At 34.8% G+C, this 21,849-nt stretch overlaps 3 protein-coding genes across 3 annotated transcripts; 2 read left to right on the top strand and 1 right to left on the bottom strand.

The window, feature by feature from the left end:
* Positions 1–1,134: 1,134 nt before the first annotated feature.
* Positions 1,135–4,134, bottom strand: LOC114249802 (uncharacterized). Its single transcript, XM_028183518.2, has 3 exons — positions 3,882–4,134; positions 2,878–3,020; positions 1,135–2,791 (listed from the first exon to the last, which is right to left on the bottom strand). Exons 1-3 carry the CDS (start codon positions 4,036–4,038, stop codon positions 2,558–2,560), a joined length of 534 nt encoding a protein of 177 aa, XP_028039319.2. The 5' UTR covers positions 4,039–4,134; the 3' UTR covers positions 1,135–2,557.
* A 1,506-nt stretch (positions 4,135–5,640) lies between these two features.
* Positions 5,641–11,519, top strand: LOC114249995 (cilia- and flagella-associated protein 161). The gene is made up of 8 exons (XM_028183740.2): positions 5,641–5,903; positions 6,871–6,960; positions 7,520–7,592; positions 7,729–7,891; positions 8,680–8,764; positions 9,141–9,299; positions 9,768–9,857; positions 11,406–11,519. The coding sequence occupies exons 1-8, from the start codon at positions 5,844–5,846 to the stop codon at positions 11,508–11,510; spliced, it is 825 nt and encodes a 274-aa protein (XP_028039541.2). The 5' UTR covers positions 5,641–5,843; the 3' UTR covers positions 11,511–11,519.
* Positions 11,520–14,544: 3,025 nt separating this feature from the next.
* Positions 14,545–20,998, top strand: LOC114249657 (cilia- and flagella-associated protein 161). The gene is made up of 6 exons (XM_028183297.2): positions 14,545–14,880; positions 16,749–16,911; positions 17,014–17,255; positions 18,296–18,454; positions 19,698–19,787; positions 20,675–20,998. Exons 1-6 carry the CDS (start codon positions 14,794–14,796, stop codon positions 20,765–20,767), a joined length of 834 nt encoding a protein of 277 aa, XP_028039098.2. The 5' UTR covers positions 14,545–14,793; the 3' UTR covers positions 20,768–20,998.
* Positions 20,999–21,849: the final 851 nt, after the last annotated feature.

Here is a 21,849-nt window from a genome sequence, read left to right as displayed (position 1 = left end):
AAGTCATCATTCGTACATAATCGTTGTTAAATTAAATTTTTATGTCATTTTACGTTTTCATTGCAACGTTGTTTTTAATAGTAGGTAATTGGATATTGTCATAAGTTTTCTATTTTGAAATTATATTTAGTTTGATAAAAAATATGTGCGTTCAAAAATAATGAACAGGAAAAATGAGCAAAATTCTTGTAGATTCGGTTTAAAATGAAAATTTTATTAATCTTATATCATTCTTCTTTACCATACCCACTGAGTTTCTCGTCGAATCTTCTCAGTGGGTCGCGACTCCGATCTGGCGGTAGACTGCGAAGCACTGTTCTTGCCAGAGCAGATGAGTTCAAATGCCAGTTCATGGAAATTAGAATAGCCCATCGAAGGTCCCGGTAATTAGGTAGGTAAACAATAAATACCACAAGAATCTCTTCTTTGTTGTGGCTGTCCCGTTGTTAAGTAGATCATTCCTTCATCTGCACCATGATTGACAAGGTAGGTACTCATGTCGTTTCTTGTATTTGTAATTTTTGGATTGCTTCCTGTAACTGTCTTTTTATGAAAATATAGCTGCAATCATTTTAGAAAAATCACATGTTGCAAATACTTATTTCCTTTAAAATGTGTTGGTACAGGTTTGTGTACGTAAAAAAATTGCGGGGCTATCTATTAAGAATGTTGTTGTACTACTGTAATGCCGGCCACTCACATGCGCGCAAATATTCATTGTACGAATGTTTGCGCGCATGTGAAGGGCCGTCAAACATTCATTCGCAAACTTAGTGGCTGTGCAAATGGGTTCGGTACTCAATTTGCGAACCCGTTTGCGCTTCCTCCTACATTTGTTTACGAATGTCTCACGAATTTCTCCTCTTTTTTAATTCGTCAATAGAACATTGAAGAGAAAAAGAGTTTTGAATTCTTTCCCAGACATCATTAACAGTCATACTGTTTTTATGGGATTTCTTTTGATGAAGATACGCTACACAGTAGACGTCACGATCTATGAAAATAGTGAAACGTCCGTTGCCTTCGCAATCCTGGGCGCAATTGGTCACACGAATGTGTGGGAGACTACGCGAAGAATCGCGGTTCGCGCGCTTTGATGTCTGTTAAAAAACCGACACAGCTTGGAAAACCACGAATGCAGCGAAAACTTTGCATTGTCCTCCCTAATACGCAAACCCGCAAATGTCGTCCTACACTTGCGGATTTGCGTATTTGAGCGAATGTGAGTGACCGATATAACAATAAAAGTTAATTGTAATAAATAGTTATTAATTTCATCATGTACATTTCAATGCCTAGCTGTAGTTTTGTGTTTGACAAAGGTAGGTATATTTTGTTGAATTAAAAAAAATCCTGTAGTCCTTACTTTTGACCGAAGTTCGTTAATATAAAAACAATGTCAATTTGGGTCAAAAAGTAAACTGTGTTATGACTGGTACATAGTTTAGAGATGCCTACTGACTAGAACTGAAAAATAAAATTGTTAGCGTCGTTTAATGGACAATTCTCTGATGTTTTATTTACATTTTACAAATATTTTTGTATACTAACCGCAATCCATAAAAAACTATTATTATATTAACCATTTCGCTACGGCAGTGTGTTTTGCCTGAGTGAAACTGCTGGACGGGTCACTGTACCGATAGAGTAGCGAGTAGTTTTGCTAACGGTTGGGTTTCTTTATAAAACCAGATATTACTAGTATTTTATAACATGGAATAATTCTGACCTATTAAGATATATTTTAGAAAAACATCTTCAATCTGTGTCGTAAATCTTCCAATGGCGATCGAGTTTGACTGGTAATTGCAGATTAATGTACACCTTATTAAATAGTCATGCAAGAATCGGGAGCAATTAGGGAGTGCAAGTGCAGAAGGGGTTGTAATTCATGTTGCCACAAGATCGCTAAACAGAGCTACAATACTTGAAATCTGTGGTTTCCTGTGTTATTTTATATGTAATAGCAAAATGTTTAAAAAACAGTCATTGCAAAAATATCATTAAAAATTAACATAAGAAAATTTGTTTCAAGGTTTGGTATCTACATTTGAAACGTAATAACTATCTAACAGGCTATAAATCACAGGCATTGAATAATAAATACATTAGTTATTATTTACATCAAATATATTAAAATGGTACATGTGGTCTCAACAAAGAAAACAGCTAACCTTTAAGATCATTGTCTAATTATAAAAGAATGTGTTTTCCAAAAATGAAAATATATTAAGTAATAAATCTATTGTTTTAATCTATTTTTATTGATTTAATATAAGCTATGTTATATGTTGTGCACATAGCTTAAATTGTCAACTGAAAATATGAGTTGTAACTTATCAAAGTGAGAAGCTACTGTCAATTTTTTATCTTTTGTGTAGATTGTAATTAGTAAAACCAGTACAACCCTTTTTTGAGACATTGATAAATTCCATTACAAAAACAATGATTATTCTTGTGACACATAAGCAAAACACCTTCATATTCTTATTGAATTATCTTCATTCTTATTGTGTGAGCACTATAAATTAAGTTACTATATTAGACTATTATAATATTACGAATTTCCCAAAAATAGAGGATGATATGCATAATTCCCTTTCAATACTCTTCTACAGGTAGGACATTTTTTTTCTGTTTTGAGGCAGCGTTCAAGGCATTTCAGACAATATACATGTCCACATTTTGTAGAAGCCAAAGGGTTTGTACCAAGTTCTTCACAACAAATTGGACAGTCACCAAATTTTATTGATGAATCAATAATTGGTTTTCTTAAAGATGTACTATGACTCTGAAACAAAATTATTTATTAACAAATTCCAAATAACACCAACCAGATCTTTATTCTTTGTATATCAACTTTTGTTTAAATCTTACATTTTGTTTTTTAGTAGATGTGGATTCTTTCTTTTTGTTTCCTTTTTTTTCCAAAGTATGGCTATTATCTATGCTGTAAATGTTATTTATTGATGTTGTTTCTAATGAAGAATCTACGTTTAAAAGAGATGTTTCATTTTGAACTGTAAAAATAACAAGAAAAGTTAATACATTAAAATTCATTCATAAAAACAATTGATTCAAAATATTGATTTACTTTTATCACAAAAAAGATAATATTTTTTTGGCATATTTTATTTTATATGGCCATATACAAAACATCATGTAGTTAGTAACTAACTAATGTTAATATTATTTTGAAAAAAAATATGAGTTTTCATGGCAATAATGGCCTACTTTTCTAAACGAACATATGTTTAATGAGAAAAATGCCCTCTCAGGAATCACCTAAGTATGATGAGTTTTGATTTTTTTAGTTCAAAAAGTCAATACGCAGTTCTCATTGGTAGAGAGAAGCTTGCTTGTACCCCTAACATTGGAGATAACAGACGATTAAGTGAATGCCGTCTGCCTTCAACAAAGAACAATAGGCAGAATGATTGTACAACCCCGTGTGGGCTTGCAACGCATTATAGGGTATGGTTTAGGTAAGAAAAGATAGTTAGAAAAGGTATAAATACTATGCATGAATAATAGGGGAATACTAATAGAAGCCCGAAAAGGTGCAGGTTGAATTTTTTGAACAGTTGTATCGACTATTTGTATAATAGCCCTCGGGCTCGATTTTAAATTAAAATTATTTACGTTTTCTATTCTAAATGAGTACATGTGTATCTAGATAATTTAGATTTTATTTCTCCGATTACTATTTTGCTACGCAAGGTAATAATCACATTGGTGGGTACCTACTTATGCAGATTGGAATATTTTGAATTGTTTTAAATTGAATTTAAATTGTTTTAAATTGATTGATTGAAATTGAAATAAATTGTTTTAAATTGAATTTGAATTTAAATTGAAATTTAACTGAAAAATGAACTTACTGTAAGATTCTTCATCTAATTCAATAATGAAATCCGCTAGAGCACAGTGGTTTGCTAATGTAAATGAATCTGTCAAATCAATTATTTCGTCTCTAAAAGACATTGTACTTTGTTTTTTCATAAAATACAAACTTAGTTTCTGAAGATGTTTTTTCATAAAATACAAACTTCGTTTATATAGAAAATAGTCAAACGTCTTTCAAAATAACAGACATTGATTTTTTTAGTGGCCTGGACTCTGGGCTTTTAATCCAAAGTGGAACTATATAATATTATTTGTATTATCTGGGTATGAGTGGAATGGAACGAATTTTATGAAGATTAGATTAACAAATTTATTAGGGAGTTCATTTAAATGACCAAGATGTAAACCTAAAAATATTTTATTTTGTTATTACGTACCTACGTTTTAACTATTTGATTTTTTCTGTCTTTGACTTTTTAGAAGAAAACTTACTATGTAATAACTTAAGATTGTTTCTGTGCGTGCTTTATATGTTGTTGTTTTTTGTGGTGTAAAAAAAATTAAAAATAAATAACTGTATGAAATGGTCAAAACAAATCCAGTATTTTTTGTGTAGTTCGCGCACAATAATTATTAATTATTACAGACCTCTAGAATTTTATACCGATTTGTAAAGATTGCAGTGGTCTATCTCCACCAGGAAAGAAGCAGTTCCGCTTAACAATTCATATCTAATTTGCTACTTTGTGTGTAATAAATCACAAAAGATATCAGTTTAGATTGCCATTTACCATTATCGAGGCATATCCTTAATTTTAGATAGGTGCCTGCACATTAACTAAAAGATTAAATGAAATGGTAGTACTCCACTAAAGTGGTTGACAGTCGGTATGGAGGTTAGAGGTAAGGAGAACCGTCTCATATGGGAGAAGTTTCAAAAGGTGTCCCACTTTCAGCACTGAGCTTTTAACACTTTCAACAATGAGCGGTCAAGAGTTATCCGCATTCGGTGGATTCACGCGACCTGTGTGCTTAATGCGAGTTTTTTAATGTTCTCGATAGCGTAAAAGTTAAGCCATTTTTGTATTGCAGTTGGAACAGCGCCCCTACCAGCAAACGTACGCAAACGATCCCATTCCATACAAATATGAGCTAATTTTTACGCTATCGAGAACGTTAAAAAACCCGCACTAAGCAGTAAGCACACTGATGGATAGAGAGGGCTATGCTCACCCATAGCCCGAAAAAAGTAATACTTTACGTAAGTTAAGTAATACTTTACGCAATATTATCCGAAAACTGGACGCAATTTATCAAAAGACAATATATTTTTTGGAATTATCGGAGAAACAATGTTCAACGGTTTTGCAGTCGTGTACTTATGGAAATACTAAACGATTAATACATATTTATATCTTTAGATAGTTATATGTGTATTAATCGTTTAGCAAACAAACACAAAATATCTGTTAGTAGAATGATATAATTCAAAAGCACGAAATTTTACGTGGCTGTTCTGTAGGTTAGTCATAAGTTGTTAGCACTGACGGTAGATGTGTAATAGAGATAGGCAGGCGGCTTTTTATCAATAATAAATAAATAATCTAGTTCGTTATTGTTTCAAGCATGATTCATAGAAAATACACTTTTTGTTTATTAGCATGTATGTACATATGCGCAATTACCCTGATCCGTACCTATAACGAAAGCCATAAACATACACGAAAACCGGTTTCCGACGAGATTTAATTTTAATTTTTATTTTATAGGCTTGAGTGAGAATAAAGTAAATGTAACAAGAATAAAAACTTGTCTCAGTCCATGTTTGTTAAAATATTGAAAAAACAAATGAAAAATAGGAGATGTTGCTTTGACAAACTGAGTGACATATAGAGCTCAAATAGTTGTTAACAACAACAAATATCCAAATTGGAAAAAAGTATATTTGTTTAAACACGTTTAACATAAAATTAAATCGAATAAAACGTCATTTTGTAATGAATTACAGTAATTCGGTTCTCATTGGAAATTGGAGCGAGGAAAGACTGAAGAATGAGGTTTAGTATCTATTTTACAAAGTTGGTATTTTAAAGGCCAAATGCTCTTTATGATATGATGATCTTATTACTATCATCAATATTTAATATAGAAGATATGGTATACAAACCCAGCCTCATCGAGCGTTTACCTATTTCTCTGTTATTCGTCCGCGAAGTGATATCCTCACTTTTCATTTTTTGTAGCAAGCTTCCTAATGTACACCTTTATCCACTTTGTACCAATACCATTATCCTGCCTAAGTATGGTTGTGCGTTAATGCAATTAAGACTTCAATACTGTCTTAAGGTGTGCAGTAGTATTCACGTTTTGGTAATTACTTATACTTTAAGTAAAATAAGATGACTACTTTAGTATTTCATCTAGGTCGTTATCAAATTGTAACAAATTAAATAATTGCTAGTTACGAACAGATTATAGGCATACTTGTGAAAATCTATCGCTCTGTTGTTTGTGTTGATGAAAAAAGATAATAGGCAACTCCTGAAGTATCTTGAAGATCGCTGATCAGTGACCAGCAGTACAGTTTCCATCACGGTTGCTCAGCTGGCAATCCTCTTGTATACCTTACTCACAGGTGGGCTGAAGCCTTGGAGAGCATTGGCGACGCTCTCGCTGTAAGTCTTGATATCGCGAAGGTCTATACAGGGTTTGGCATAGGCCACCCCTATCGAAGTTACCGTCTTACCGAATCTCCGAGGGACTGCAAGTGGATCTCTAGGTTTTTGGATGGGGGGAGCATCACAGTCGCCTTAGAAAAAACATGCAATAAGATCTTATGATTATTGTTCGCAAAGGGCGATTTCTGCTTTGCTCTTAGTTGAAGGCTAAGCTTCGTTGGGAAGGCAATGAAAGAGTTGCGAGTATTGCTTAAAGGCATAAGGTTAAGCGAGAGATAGATAAAATCAAAGTGCGAAAAAAAAAAAAAAGAACTTATTTTTACTCTAGTTTTGTAACATTTTCCAGTACGAATTCAAGTTATTTCTACGAAAGCGCGAGAGAAAGGAATTGTTGTTGCAAAGGTCCAGAACATTATTTAGCAATTTATTGAAGGAGGTGAATGCTTATCTTTCTGTTGTTGTTTTTCTCTCATACTTTCACTCAAATACTTGTTAGTCAATTTTCAACAGAATAATTTCCAAGTAGATCAAGGATAAATATTATTTAAAGTTAAAGTCAATAAAGTAACAAGGGTAAAGTCATTCAACCATATATCTAATCATATTTAAACCAATCTCAAGCTAGCACCAAGACGAAAAGCGATGATTTTTAGTTCAAAAATTTTTTGGCGATATTTTTAAATAACATTATACCACATCGGAAGCTCTCACACCAGATATTCAGTACTGGACATAGGTCTCTCTAAAGATTTACTACAATGACGGGTTTTGCGGCGTCCGCAACTAATGGATTCCTATTTACCCGCTTTTAAGATTTTTAAGTTTATATACTCGTAAAAGATTGACATGCATAATGAATGGGAATCGGAAGCCTAATCTTGTGTCAACAGTAAGTCTAATATAGCGTTTAATTAATTCAAAAACTTTTTTATTAATGCAAAGTTTTTACGACCCACTAATATTAAATTTATTGCTCCATAACTTTATTTTTGTAGCGACCACTTGCAATAAGCGGAACTTTCGTATTGTATGGTTTTAACGTACAAGTTGTCGCTTCGGATATGCTAGGTATTGTTTTTGTTTACTATCATAACTAATAATTTATTTCAATAATCAAAAGCCATTTAATTATATTTAATCTATCTAATTACATATACAAACAATATTTTGGGCCGTAATATTTTGTTTAAAATTGAATTTTCAGTTAAAACCAAGTCCGCCACCGGAAAGCCTCAGTATGGATTAGCATTATCAAGCTTAGTGTCTGAACGACAAGTCGATTGCTTGCAGAACATCAATGATGGATGCCTAATGACTCTTTCACCCATAACTACACCTTGCTGTCGGAATACTTTTGTTATACTTAGGTTAGAAGAGCAAGTAATGTCTAGGACTGACATGTTTTTTAAAAATATTAAGAGAAGGAAAGATTTTCTTCGGTGAACGTAAACATAAAATAGCTGATTTTAGGAAACATCAATAGACAGTGCGTTTCACTACCAGCCACCTCATTCTGTCAGCTGGTGGCCTCGTAGAAGTCGAGCAGCACCTTTCGGGTCTTTGACTTACGTCTACCATTCTTTTAATGCGGGTTTATTCTCAGATCATAGATAAATACTTACAAATTATCCCGCTGCAAATACATTTGTAGTTAGGAACTTACGTATATAAAAATTTGTTATTTATTTCGATTAAAACAAGAAACAGTCGTTTGTAATTACGAAAAGGATCCCTAAAATAATGAACACGAAATGAAAACGCGAAAGTAGTTTAGTCTTGTTTACGACTGTAAATATTATGGCGACGTCACCACATCAATTGGTTCTTTAGCAAACAGAATTGTTTTAGAAACTTTAATTAATAATTGAAGTAATATCAGCGAATCAATATTGCAACTGAATATATGTACGTAAGTGAGAATTGTAGTAAAATTCTACAAACCATCAGTTTTTAAGGTAAAATAACATTCACATTCATATAAAATATGTATATAAAGACATTTCAATGATAAATTGAGGCTTAGGTACTCACATGATAACTTGCTGTTATAAGTTAATCTAAATAATAATATTAATCTATCCATATATCTAAATCAAGTTTATTTATTGTAAATACAAATGCAGATAAATATATTAGTTTATTTATTTTATGACAGTGCAGCTGATGAAAGTCTCCACGGAGAAAAGTTAAATTATGGCGATGAATTCTTGCTCAGGGCTGAAAACTACGGTGACCCAGATGTTATTATTTTTTGTAATTTAAAATTTATCGCACCCACTTTAAAAACTTGACTATAATTGTTTGTGGGAATCTCACAAACGAATAGTTTGAAATTTGCCCCATTAATTCACAGTAGAGAACGAGTATGCAACTGTTTCAATTATTTCGTATCTGCAATACTGGCGATTGAGACTTGGCTCCCTTTGGTTTGTATAGCCACGTTGCCTATTTCTACTGGAATGCTTTCCAATTTGAAAGGTAGGAAAGCCGTTGCTTAAATTCAATTGCGATATTGACATTATATCTTAAGAAGTTAGGATTTCGGTGACCGTTTAACAATCAATACGTCTCTGGCGCTTTTCCACGATGACGACAATTAAAATAATCTCTATTTAGGCACCACCACTATATGTGCGGTATACGCCTGAAGGAACTCCAGGACCAGCGGATCGGATGCCTATACGATTAAGTACTAGCAAAGATAGTAGTTGTCGTTGGACTACCATGCCATTACTGCCTCGTGATCGGCTTGAAGGCTTGGGGAGTCCAGTGAAGGTAAAATATTGTGTTTTATGTTACTCACACTTAACTGATTAGAACGATGATTTAATTGGATTGAAGTCACGGGCGTTGAGTCCTACTGAAATGCATAAGTGCTTTACAGCAAAAAGGGATGAGTTGTGCTACATTGATTTGACGTAATACACTCTTTTTTGGTCATAAATTTTGAAGAAAAATCGTTCATCAAACGGCCAATAATTATATAACCTTTGTGTATCTGTAGGATAATTTTCAGTAAATTTTAACTATTATATTTATGGAAACAAATAAAATTGGAATTCAACATTTATGCTTTATAATCACAACTACTTTTATGATTTAATATTATTCGCGTTTCCTGTAAAATATTCGAAGCGTCGGAAAAAATATTATGACAATAAAAAACGCGATATAAAGCCGTTAAAATTGTTTGAATTATGTCTATGAATCGCAAACATGGCTGATTTTTGTTTTTCGTTTTAGACGGGAGCTAAGTTAGTCCTGAAGAACTGTGTTGCAGATAAGAGTTTATGTGTTATGAATCAAAATTGGATGCAAACTTTTTTTGGACCTGTTAGTGTTCAATAAAATATACTTAGCATTGCTTTAATTTTTTGATAAAGGTATGACAATTTAGAAACTTAAAGACGACTGTTCCGTGCCTTTTAGTGAGAAATGGGAAAGCGGTAGATAGCGACTTGGCTCTGGCCTTGGCATTGTTGAAGTCCATGGGCGACGGTAACCACTCAGCATCAGGTGGGCTGTATGCTCGTCTGCTTACAAGGGCAATAAAAAAAAGCTGTTGTTTTGTTAAAAATATTCAATAATACAAATTATTTTCTTTACTTAGATTCGATTTGTGTTATTTATTTTAACATTTAAAAATTTCGTTTTGTGGCAGTCGAATTTGCGTATTAATCATGAACACTAAAAGTAATATGCATATAATAAAAACTTGGATTCGTTACAATACTTTAAGGCTATTTTACTGGTGGTAGAACGTCTTGTGAGTCCGCACAGGTAGGTAGGTACCACCGCCCTGCCTATTTCTGCCGTGAAGCAGTAATGCGTCACAGTTTGAAGGGTGGGGCAGCCGTTGAACTGTACTGTAAAACTAAGGCTTTAGAACTCAGATCTCACGGTGGGTGACGTCTGGCGGCATTTACGTTGTACATGTCTATGGGCTCTGGAAACCACTTAATATCAAGTGGGCCGTGAGCTCGTACACCCATTTAAGCAATAAAAAAAAAATGTTCGCGAATAATACCTTAGTTGTCCGTCCTAATCATTAAAAAAAAAAAAATTTAATTCATTTTCAAATTTTCATATACACTATGGCGCTGATAGCGCTAAATTTTCAAATTGAATGAAAATGAAGTACATAACTTTGTTTCATCTTTTATAATATATCAGTATATGCAATCAAACTTAATCCTGAAATATGACATCATTTAATGATTCTGGGGGAAGTTAACAGGGGAAGTTGAAAGGGAGCTCAAGTGCTCTTTAGATTATCTCAAAGCTTTCGTTATGACGTCGGTGCGTTTGTGGAATTTGTTATAAATATATTAAGAGCAAGGGTCGGGAACAAAAAAATTGTCGTGAAGAAAAATCTAAACGAAGAGAACGATGTTTTCTTTGAACTTCATAAATTCAAATAGTGATTCGTTTTTAATTTATTTTATTTAAATTTATTTTATAATCAAGACAGTGTAGATAATAACAATTCTTAGCGTAGTTCTATAAACTGCAAATACACTGGAAAGACACAAATCACTTATATAAACAAAGTTGAAATAATTTGATTCATAAATTTATCAGTAAATAAAAATACAGTAAATCACATAAATAATGATATTATTTTATATAATTATTATATTTATGTGATTTACTGTATTTTAGCGGTTTAACGGTTTGACTTTTATATGTTAGTAATCCTAAATGCTTACTGTAGGTACTACATACAGCGCCTGCTTTTATTGCACTTCGGTTTTGTATCTTCTTTTGAAAATTATTTTCATTATCATAGCTTGCGGCAATGATATGAATTTTTAATAATGTAAACAGAATATGCTTCGATACTGAGTAGGGATCAAACTTTATATTTTTATTTTATTACAGGAGTGTGGCGTGACATGCCGCAATTACATAGATGTTCATAAAAGGTACACGGCGGAGAACATTTTCGCTCTGGTCAGCGATGTGGAAACTAAAAAGAAAAATTAAATTCATACAGTGACTCGTGTCTCGTTTTATTCTCAATTATGTTTTAGACGAAATTTTGTTAATGTTTGTTTGTTTTTTTAATCGTGTCTAATTCTTTGATTAATCAATAATTTGCTAGAAATTTGAACATCGTAACGCTTTGGTGATAAAGAAGTTATCAAATTGGTGTAATCTGTTTGGCTCGATCTAAGCCCACCTATTTATTATATAGCTGATTCAACCATAGCGAATGTTATTAACGTAAATATTCGATAAATTTTCTGTTCTCCGCTTATTGTATGTTCGGCAATATTCTGTTTATGTGCGTAGTTAACATTCTTCGGGTGTCCCGAATTCTCGAAACGGCCTTGGGCCTTGGCCTTTACTAAAACCGACGCCAAATACTTGTTGGCAGTTTGTTGCTGACAAAATGCGAAGGTAGCACTTTAGGAGAAACATTTGCGACGATCTCAATATAATGCTGTTCAGGAAATTTTTTTCTTCCTATAATCAGTTTTTATTAGGATTATGTAATTTTTTCATGGCAACAGGATATTCATTATAATATTATTTCCTTCAGCTCGTCATAAAACGTGTTTTATTGTAATTTTCGGAATAAAACATCTAGATATTATAAATTGAGTTCAGCAAACATATTTAATGGCAACTACAGAAGTAAAACTTATGTGAAAGACATCTGTGTTAACAAACATAATGTGTAAATAACAATATTTATTTATTTTGGATCCTTATTAAGATCTTTAAAGACAGAGAGAGGGAAAGTATACTTTATTGCACACCAAAACATAATTAGCATGGAAAATTAGTCAATATAGATGTGTCTGTTAACTGTTAATCACCGTAAGGGAAATCTTAAAGCAGCGACACTAGCAGGCTACGATGGGTCATGTGACTATGAGGGTAACACTAAAAAACCCTCAGCGCTATCAGACTAATATGTTCATCGCGGATCGTTCAGTTCGTGCGGCAACCACTAAAGAATATATCTTGCCGATTCGACGCAAATGGATCAATATTGTTTTGATGCTAACATTGAAAGCTGCTGCTAACTCGGCGGTAAATTCAAAATATCGTCAGATTCCAATGTCGTCTTTAATTCGTCGTTGTTGACTTTAGTTTTCGATCGACGACGGGGCTCATTTTTGAGATCTAAAGGACAATACCCATATTAGTATTGAGCTGAAAGTCAACAATGTCCTGCAATGCCCGAATTGCAGCTCTATGCCATATGATAGATTTTTAACAGTATTTATATGATATCTAGATTTAATGTCATATAAAGCACAGGTTCAAAAGATATTGGACATTACACATGATAACTTCCTAGTGGTTTTTTATACATTTTATCGCTTACAGACAACATTGCTAAGTTTTTCACTAGAAACTTCATGATCATCACATAAGCTAAATCAGATCAGTGTTCTTTTAAATACTTATCTGTATGCTATCAAATAAACATCTCAGTTATTTGGAAATATCTAGTCTCTCTAGTCTGTCTCCATTGTATAGTGTCAACCAGACCATAAGAAATAAAGCATGAATTAATGCTTAAAAAAACGATGATACGTAGGTACTGCAATGTCTACGATGCTCGGCAGCGACGCGTCCTGGAAGGCGATGCTCGACTTCTGCGAGTCCACCATCTCGCAGAAGGAGGCGGCGGAGCGAGAGAGGGAGAGCTCTTCCCTTTCCGCACCGATCCGTCGCCGTCGAGCCGGGGGCCGGAGGCGGGAATACGCCCGTACGTCCCGGCCCCTGTAGGTGGCGGCCTCCCCCCGGTGAAGGTCAAGGGGCGACCTGAGGGGGTGAGACCGCGCGGCGCGCTACCAGCACTCTAGCGCGCTGCCGTGGAGTGAATAGAGCGGCCGGTCGACGGTGTATCGCGTCCCGACCTGGCAGGCTGGTTCTGGTCCAGCGGGGTATTCCGGGACACCAGCGGCACCGTCTGGGCGTCCTTGGGGTGAGCCGTGCCGTCTGGTTGTAGTGTTGACCGCGGTAGCCCCCCTACCTCATCCGGGTTCTGACCTCGGAGGGGATCGGACGTCGGGTGTAAGAGTGCAGGGGAGTCGTTTAGTGGGTGGGTCCTAAAATCCTTGGGCCCGCGGTCTGCTCACAACACCATGCAGATCGTTGAGTCTCACATACCCCGCGCGCCCCTCTTGCGCGGGGACCTCGTAGGAGGCTCGGCCCACTACCCGACAAAAAAAAAAAAAAAAGGTACTGCAATGTCAATAAGAAGTCTTTTTTTTTTTATTTTTTTTTATTCAGTGCTTCATGTGATTTAAAATTAACAACATAATTCTAGCTTTTATTTATTAGAGCAATTTTGTAATATACGTTAACTGGGCGTTTCTGGGGCACAGATGGGCATTGTCCTTTCCTTGTCGAAAAGGCTCAAACCAATAATTAGTCGCGCGTTCGTTTGTAGTGTTCACTCCGTACACGTCATTTTAATGTTGCGAGCCGTTTATGCGGCATTGCTACCGCGACGGAACTCGTGTTCCATAATTACCCGTATTTTTATATTTTCCGTATTGGTGAAAAACAAACAAATATAGTGAAAACACTATGTAACTAAAATAAATTCAACACTAATGAACACTAACTACTTTTTACTGGTGGTAGGATTTCTTGTGAGTCGGCGCGGGTAAGTACTATCACCCTGCCTATTTCTGCCGTGAAGCAGTAATGCGTTTCGGTTTGAAGTGTGAGGCAGCCGTTGTAACTATACTTGAGACCTTAGAACTTATATCTCAAGGTGGGTGGTGCATTTACATTGTAGATGTCTATGGGCTTCAGTAACCACTTAACATCAATTGGGCTGTGAGCTCGTCCACCCATCAAAGCAATAAAAAATAAATAAAAAAGAATAGTCGTAGAGTATGTTGCATCCCGAACCTGTATTATCATATTTACATATTACAGTCATGATGAAATCATCCGTGCCGCTGCGCCGTTCTCTACTAAACAGTGGGTTGACACTTAAAATTCCATTAAAATTTAGTATTATACTGTATATTATGGGCAACTAAAAGTGTAAATAGCTTATGATCGATTGTAAAATATATTCTGGTAATGAGATGTTTAGAGTATGAATGAATTCAGTATACTTATAAGCTTTAGTTCACACCACAGATAATAAATACACTTAAAATATTCACACTCTGAGATGAGGAAAGACAGTGTCAATTTAAAAAAAGTGACACGTTGTTTTCTACTTGCCAATCTATTTTGTTACGTCATTAAATTGTTATACATATTACATACATAATATAGTTTAGGTATGAAAAAAACTGAGGAGGACAGAGGTATTGTGTATAGTAACCGCGTGCGTGTTGGTAATTGGTACGAAGCCACCAAACTAGAAGAGGTAATTACTTTGAAGTGCGCTCAAAGTTATGAGATATAGTACAATTCTTTTTAGGTTTAGATAATTTTAGTACTTTGATTAGTACTGATAGTACTGAAATCAGCGTTGCTTTTTATATGAATAATGTTATACCCACACATAATAATATGTTGAGAAATCGCAGTAAAAAACTTGTGACGATAGCGAGGTTTGCTTTGATGTTGCAGTTGCAGTCGCATTTTCTCAGCTTGCGCGCCCACCGCGTGCTATAAGCGTCGCATTTGTATAAACATCTACTGTCTCAGTTTGATTATGATGATTTTAATTTTTTTATTTATTAATTTTCAATAAAATTATTGCAAGAGAACCTTACATGATAAAAGTCTGTTTGGGTTTCAATCAGAAGGTATGATTGATATGTGACTATCTTAAGTACTACTTTAGTCCTAGCAGCTGTGTCCTTATTTGATTTTCCTTCTTATTTTTTTCCTCACAATATTTTGAAATAACATATTATTATGTATACTTTGGTGGAGCTCGATGGGCTTTAGTCGGTAGTCGTTCTGCGGGGCAAGTGCTTCGCGCGCCTTTTTCAAGGCGTAGTCTCTTGTGAGAAATTGGGGGAGGTGGAGGACCTCGGCCCTTCTCTTCTCCCCTTCTTCCTCTCAGGAGGCGCTGGAGCCCGACATAACCCGGTCCGCTACCCCCCTCGATCGGGTAACCGTAAATGGATTCCCCAGCGTTAAAAAAAAAAAGGCATACTCTGGCGTTTTTATATTTACGAAATAATACTATTTCATGCAAAACCATGTCACACAACATCACATTCCGGTTCTATAGTAGGATACGTTGTGCGCGCACGTACGCTGGTATAGCTCTGGTCTAATTTTGCCTCGAATTTCAGATAGAGAGTCGCTACTCTTACCCGGTTGAATCATTGACAAATCGTTAACTCGTGTTCAACAGTAATCTGGCCCGTATTAAGAAAATCCTAAGTCAGATAGACGGTTGTGGGCTGTCGATGTTGATATATATTTTTTTTAATACCCTTGTAGGCAGACGAGCATACGGCCCATCTGATGGTGAGTGGTTACCGTCGCCTATGGACTTCAGCAATGCCAGGGGCAGAGCCAAGCCGCTGCCTACCGCTTAATACTCTCCACAGGCCTCGTTTGAAGAAGGACATGTCATAGCGCTCGATAAAAACCGTGGAGGGGAGCTCATTCCATAGCCGGGTGGTACGTGGCAAAAAATACCTCTGGAAACGCACTGTGGATGACCGCAGTGGCTCCAGGTAGTATGGATGAACTCTACTGCGGGCGGTGCGATGGTAAAAACGAGATGCCGGTATCATCTCAAACAATTCCTCAGAGCACTCCCCATGGAACATACGGTACAAAAAATACAGAGGGAACCGAAGTCCCTCCGCAGACCCAGAGGCTCCAAAAATCTGTCAATTGTATCTGATAGCCGCTTAACACCAACTAGATCACGGATCGTCTGGTCTTTGACGCTAACAAAACATAGATTTACATCGATTAGTAAAGTAATCTCCACACAATAGTGTTACCTTAATTAAAACTACTTTATCGGTTTAATTTCGCTTTGATTGTTTTTATTTCATTATTTCCGATTTTTCGAATATTTTACAGTTTATCTTGGTTTCGCACGACTAAGTGAGATCATTTTCACGATGAGATGAACCTAGTCGCTCATTCGTGACCATTAAAGCTGTAACGATTCAAAACGTTCGAAGTATTATAATTAAATGTAAATAAGAAACTTGAGGTTAAATCGTAAAAGTAGTTTACCTACGTCTACGAGTCAGGAAAGCGATGAAAATACTGCGATAGCATCATCATCATTATAATTTATGTTTTATTTTTCAGTACAAGCTTAATATATTTCTCGAACAAATGAAAAAAGGCGACCTCATGCTAGCACGGTTTCGTAAAATGACGGAGAATCTTAACAAGCCGACTGTGTTGACACAATCGTCTGGAAGCATTGCTTTCGGGGCTAAGATATCATTACTCGCTCCCCACGTACCCGGTAAATTTTAAAAGAAATCAATTTGTAGGTCTGACGTTTGTACATGTTGGTTTCCATTATGGTTTTAGAAGAACATGTTTAAAGAAAAACTGATACTTTTAGCGTCAGACCCACCAGTGGAAGGAAAAAACGGACTGCTTCTTGGTGGTAGAATCTCATCCAATGACATCATTCGCTCTCAGGTGTTAATTGATGGTTGCTCTCTTGTTGGAATGCCAGATCTGAAGCCAGTTGAAAGTAGTACCTTTGTAATTACTAGTGCAGATTACTGTAATAGAGAAGGCGAACCTTTGAAATACAATCAAGAGTTTTTATTGGCATTATCTTCTTCTCTCGATAAAAAGGTAAGCTTCGTACATTTGTCATTCAATATTGTAGATAATAGTTGTTCGAATATTCTTATGCTAAAAATATTGTTATTATTGATACGGCCGAGCAAATATGGACAAAGAGCAAATCAATTTACCTGATCCAGATCAGTAACTTATTCAATAAAACAGAATAGACGGGCCAGCAAAACACGGGACAAAGTTGCTGGCCTCCAGAAAATTTAATCTTGGTAAAAGAGCCATACATTTTGTTACGGAAAATTCTGTTCATTTCGATAAGCTTTGTCTTTCTTCGCGAATTTACCTGACATATAATATAAGATAAAACCTCAGAAGACTGACTAAGACCCGTAACAGATCTCATTTCATTCGTAAGAAATCTACTGCTGAATAAAGGACCTCTCCTATATATATTATTTATTATCTCATAATTATTCTATTATAGGACATTTAGCGGCCGTCTGGTGTAGTGGTAACTGACATGGTCACTACATAAGGGGGTCGCGGGTTCGAATCCCGCCAAGGGAAGATATTTGTATGATAAATATAAATGTCTTTTCCAGGGTTATGGATGTATATTAAATATATGTATGTGTATAATAAAAATCCTTACATTTATTTCCGTTATCTGGTACCTGTAACACAAGTTCTTTACGAACTTATCACGGGACCAGTTAACGTGGCGTGATTGTTAGTAAGTATTTATTTAGTAAGTATTTATTTATTTATATATAATTCTATATTTAGAACGTATTTGCTACGTAACTCATAAAAAGCGACCTGCGTACACTCTCGAAATCACAATATTTTAATTTGAAAACGAATTTTCCAAGCAATCTAGTGTTAATCACCAATGTTTTTACTGTTTATTTCACAATACATTTTTGTGTAATGACGATGATGTATATATTTTAACAGTGGACGTTTTTTCATGTAATTTTTTTCGTGTGACCTTATTAACATAACAATGTAAGAAAGTTGAATTTTTAATGAGGGAAGTTGTTGTTATTTGGTTTTCGATGTTTTTCCTTGTACGCATTTACATAACGTTTCAGCCTCTATATATACGGTATGATCCAAATCCGATACCGGGCCTTTGTAGTTTGTTTCCCTTGTACCTGAGTGAACATTTTGTGTCGAACACACGTTGGCGAGTTTTGCCGATACAGAGTCCAACAATCACCCGATTTGAACTGGAAGGGAAACCAATCACAGTGAGTAAATTATTATTCTCAAATTCAATCTCAAATTCTCAGGATCGAACATTTTTAAATTGAATATATCAAAATATGTTTTAGGAACTAAGTCGGTAGTTAGTGTATATTCAATAGGTACGTATGTGCGTCAATTAACGTTCAATACGTAATAAACGTACTTAACAAATGTTCACGACTTACTTCCATGGTGAAGGAATAAATAACATTGTGTAATAAAAATGAAATCCGCGAAATTAGAATTTGCGTAATTATTCTTGGTAGGGTTGGTCTTGTGAGTCCGCACTGGTTGGTACCACCACCCTGCCTATTTCTGCCGTGAGGCAGTGATGTGTTTCGATTTGAAGGGTAGGGGTTAAAACTGAGACCTTAGAACTCATGTCTCAAGGTGGGTGGTAGCATTTACGTTGTAGATATCTATAGGCACTTAACACCAGGTGGGCCGTGAGCTCGTCCACCCATCTAAGCAATAAAAAAATAAACAAATGTTGGCGAATAACATCTTAGTTGTCCGTGACCACAAAAACTGTACAGTATCGAAAACAATACTGTATACAATGTCGAAAACAAAATAATGAAAATAATAAGCGCGAAATTAAAACGAAGAAGTAGTTTTAATTATGTATATGACTCGGGAAAACCGAAAAATACCATATTTAATAAATAATAGTTTTAATGAGAGTCGAAATTTGAACTTGATTTGCGGAGTTGCTCTTTAGATATGGTAATATTTTGAATAAGCGCTAAAGTATTTTTTTTCTAATAATTATGTTCATCTGTCCTGTTATAATTAGTTGTTAACTTTTATTTTGGTTTTAATCTTGTTTCCAATGGTCACAGCTTACATCACATTAATAACTATTATATCATCATACATTATGTTGATCATCATACATTACTTGATCCCCTAGACTTTATATTGTATCGAGGTTTGGTGCTGGCAGTGAAAATAGTTCTGTTTAGATTGTGAAACTAAAAATGTTATTCATATAAGTATACAAGCCGTACTCGCCCGCTTCGCTGGGCATTTAAAATTAACATTATTATTTATTGTCATTATTATTAGGGAATCCAATACTCATATAAATATTAGTCTATCCTTTAAGTGCATGCATTTTCTACATACCAAGTTTCAAGTCAACCGGATGCATTGTTCAGTAGTTATAACGGAACATCCGTAAAAACCACTGTAGATTTATATATTAGTATAGATTTCTGACTTAATTGTCATTATCATTCTCAGGTAAACGAGGATGTAGTAGTAAATCATTGTGCGACAAATGTTAACCTTGGCATTAATGTAGGTTGCTGGGCGATGGGATTTTATGGAAAGGTAAGACAATTTTTTAGTATGGAAGATTATATGCCTCTTTTTGCGTCAATCGAATACTTAATTTTCCAGAAAAGGACGTACCTTTTTAGCTATTTACAGTAAATTTCAGCCAATAGCATTGAAAAAGTCGGCTAGTCATATTATTAGTTGTTCTTGATAAACAAAGGCTTTTAACCTATCTGGTATCATGTGGTCTCTAGAGCCTATAGATGCTTCAGCGTTTATATTGAGATTCGATTACTTGAAATAATGATCCACGGGAAATCATGTTTATTTTATTTTTTTAACACGGTAACATTTTGCTGCTTACATATGGCCCAACTGTTATGAAGTACTTAACGAAATCCAAAGACATCACAACGTGAAAGCCCCCACTTACCTAGAGACATGAGGTCCAAATTTTAGTTGTATTATTGTGTTGAATTAAGTCTGTCCGTCCTGTTGAAACCAGAACGCATGATTGTTTTGCAGTAGAAATAACGCGAAAGGGTGGCAGCTTACTGTGTGGATTCACAGGCTAAAACCAGTAAACGCTAATTGGCGATCTTAGTAAAATGATAGAATAGGTGCAACCCTTAGTTGTTTTTTACGACCCTACGGGAAAACATGAAGTGGTGCTACTCTAAGCCGGCTGTCATTACACATTCAAAATGTTAATTATTTCACCATCGTATGGACGTTGTCCATGAATCTCTTAGGTGTATACACATACAACTTATAATTTGTTATTATACGAGAATTGAATACTGACAGTAGCTTTTCATTTCATTGCATAATTTAAAGACATTGGTGAAATTATTTTGAAATTGTTTTCACCAGTGACTTGGAATTAATCCATTGGCGTGGTTTAATTTTAATTTATTGTCATTTATAAACACTTTTGACAGATCTGTGCACCTATCATGAAGACATGCCTTGATGTGTATGGTCGAGAGCTTCCAAATAATGTATGGCAAATTTATACGCCCATAGCTAATTAGGAACATTCATTGACTGTAGTTTAGAAGATAAAAAAATTCTAGATTTCATTAAAATCCATTTTTATTTTTTTTGTTTCACATCGTATTATTTTATGTATATTTTACTTTTATGAATAAATAATTATTATATTTTTTTAAGAAATATGACTTGTGATTTATTATAGTTTAAGTCAGATTTGAAAAGAAGATTTCTTTTGTCTTAGAAGACTGGTGAATGTCATTAGAATGAAACGTAAAAATATTTAAGTTTATACAAATTAGTTTCTAATCGTCACTCTTAGTCGATTTACGGTTTTCTCTGTCACAAGTTTCTACAGAAAAACGTTAAACAACAAATTTAAATATATAACTGAAATCATTAGATTCGATATTGTCGCTTCTTAATATGCGGCTTGAATTCTGAAGTATTTTTGTTGTTGGAACTTATTGCGTCTGCCGTCAGCAACATGAATAAGTCATACCCTTCGTTATAAGAAATGATCTAAAATACTGTGATCATGAATTTTGAATGAAAGTATAATTCTCGATTCGATTTCAATCTTTTATTGATGTTAAGGTGGAAATGGATTGCATTCGTGTCTTACCAATTAATTATGTTAATTTCAGTTTTGGCTTAAGTCAAGTATATTATAGTCATAATCGTAACGCGATCTTGTTCTAATGAACAAGATCGCGTTACGATTATTCTTATCTAATATTAATAATAATATTATAATATTAATTTAATTATTAATTAGTAATTAATATTACTAATTCACCATCATCATCATGCTTTCCTATTACCCTCTGCTGGGGTGTAGGGCTCGAATCAATTTTTTCCATTTATATCGGTCTTGGGCAGTCTGTTCTAGCTCCTCCCACGTCATGCCCAAGACCCCTAGCTCCTGCTCCATCGAGCGACGCCAAGTTGTTCTGGGGCGGCCTCTCTTCCTTTTGCCAGACACTTTCCAGGTCAGTGCTCTCTTTGATAGGTGGGTATCGGGCTTTCTCAAAGTGTGACCAATCCATAATATTTAATAATTAATAATATTAATTAGTAATATTAATTACATAAAGTTACTAAGCCTATAAATCCTCATTTG

The sequence above is a fragment of the Bombyx mandarina genome, chromosome 05, assembly GCF_030267445.1.
Source record: "Bombyx mandarina strain Sakado chromosome 05, ASM3026744v2".
Lineage (NCBI taxonomy): Eukaryota > Metazoa > Arthropoda > Insecta > Lepidoptera > Bombycidae > Bombyx > Bombyx mandarina.
The sequence above is the reverse complement of the archived record's forward strand: the minus strand, read 5'-3'. Positions and strand labels throughout refer to the sequence as shown.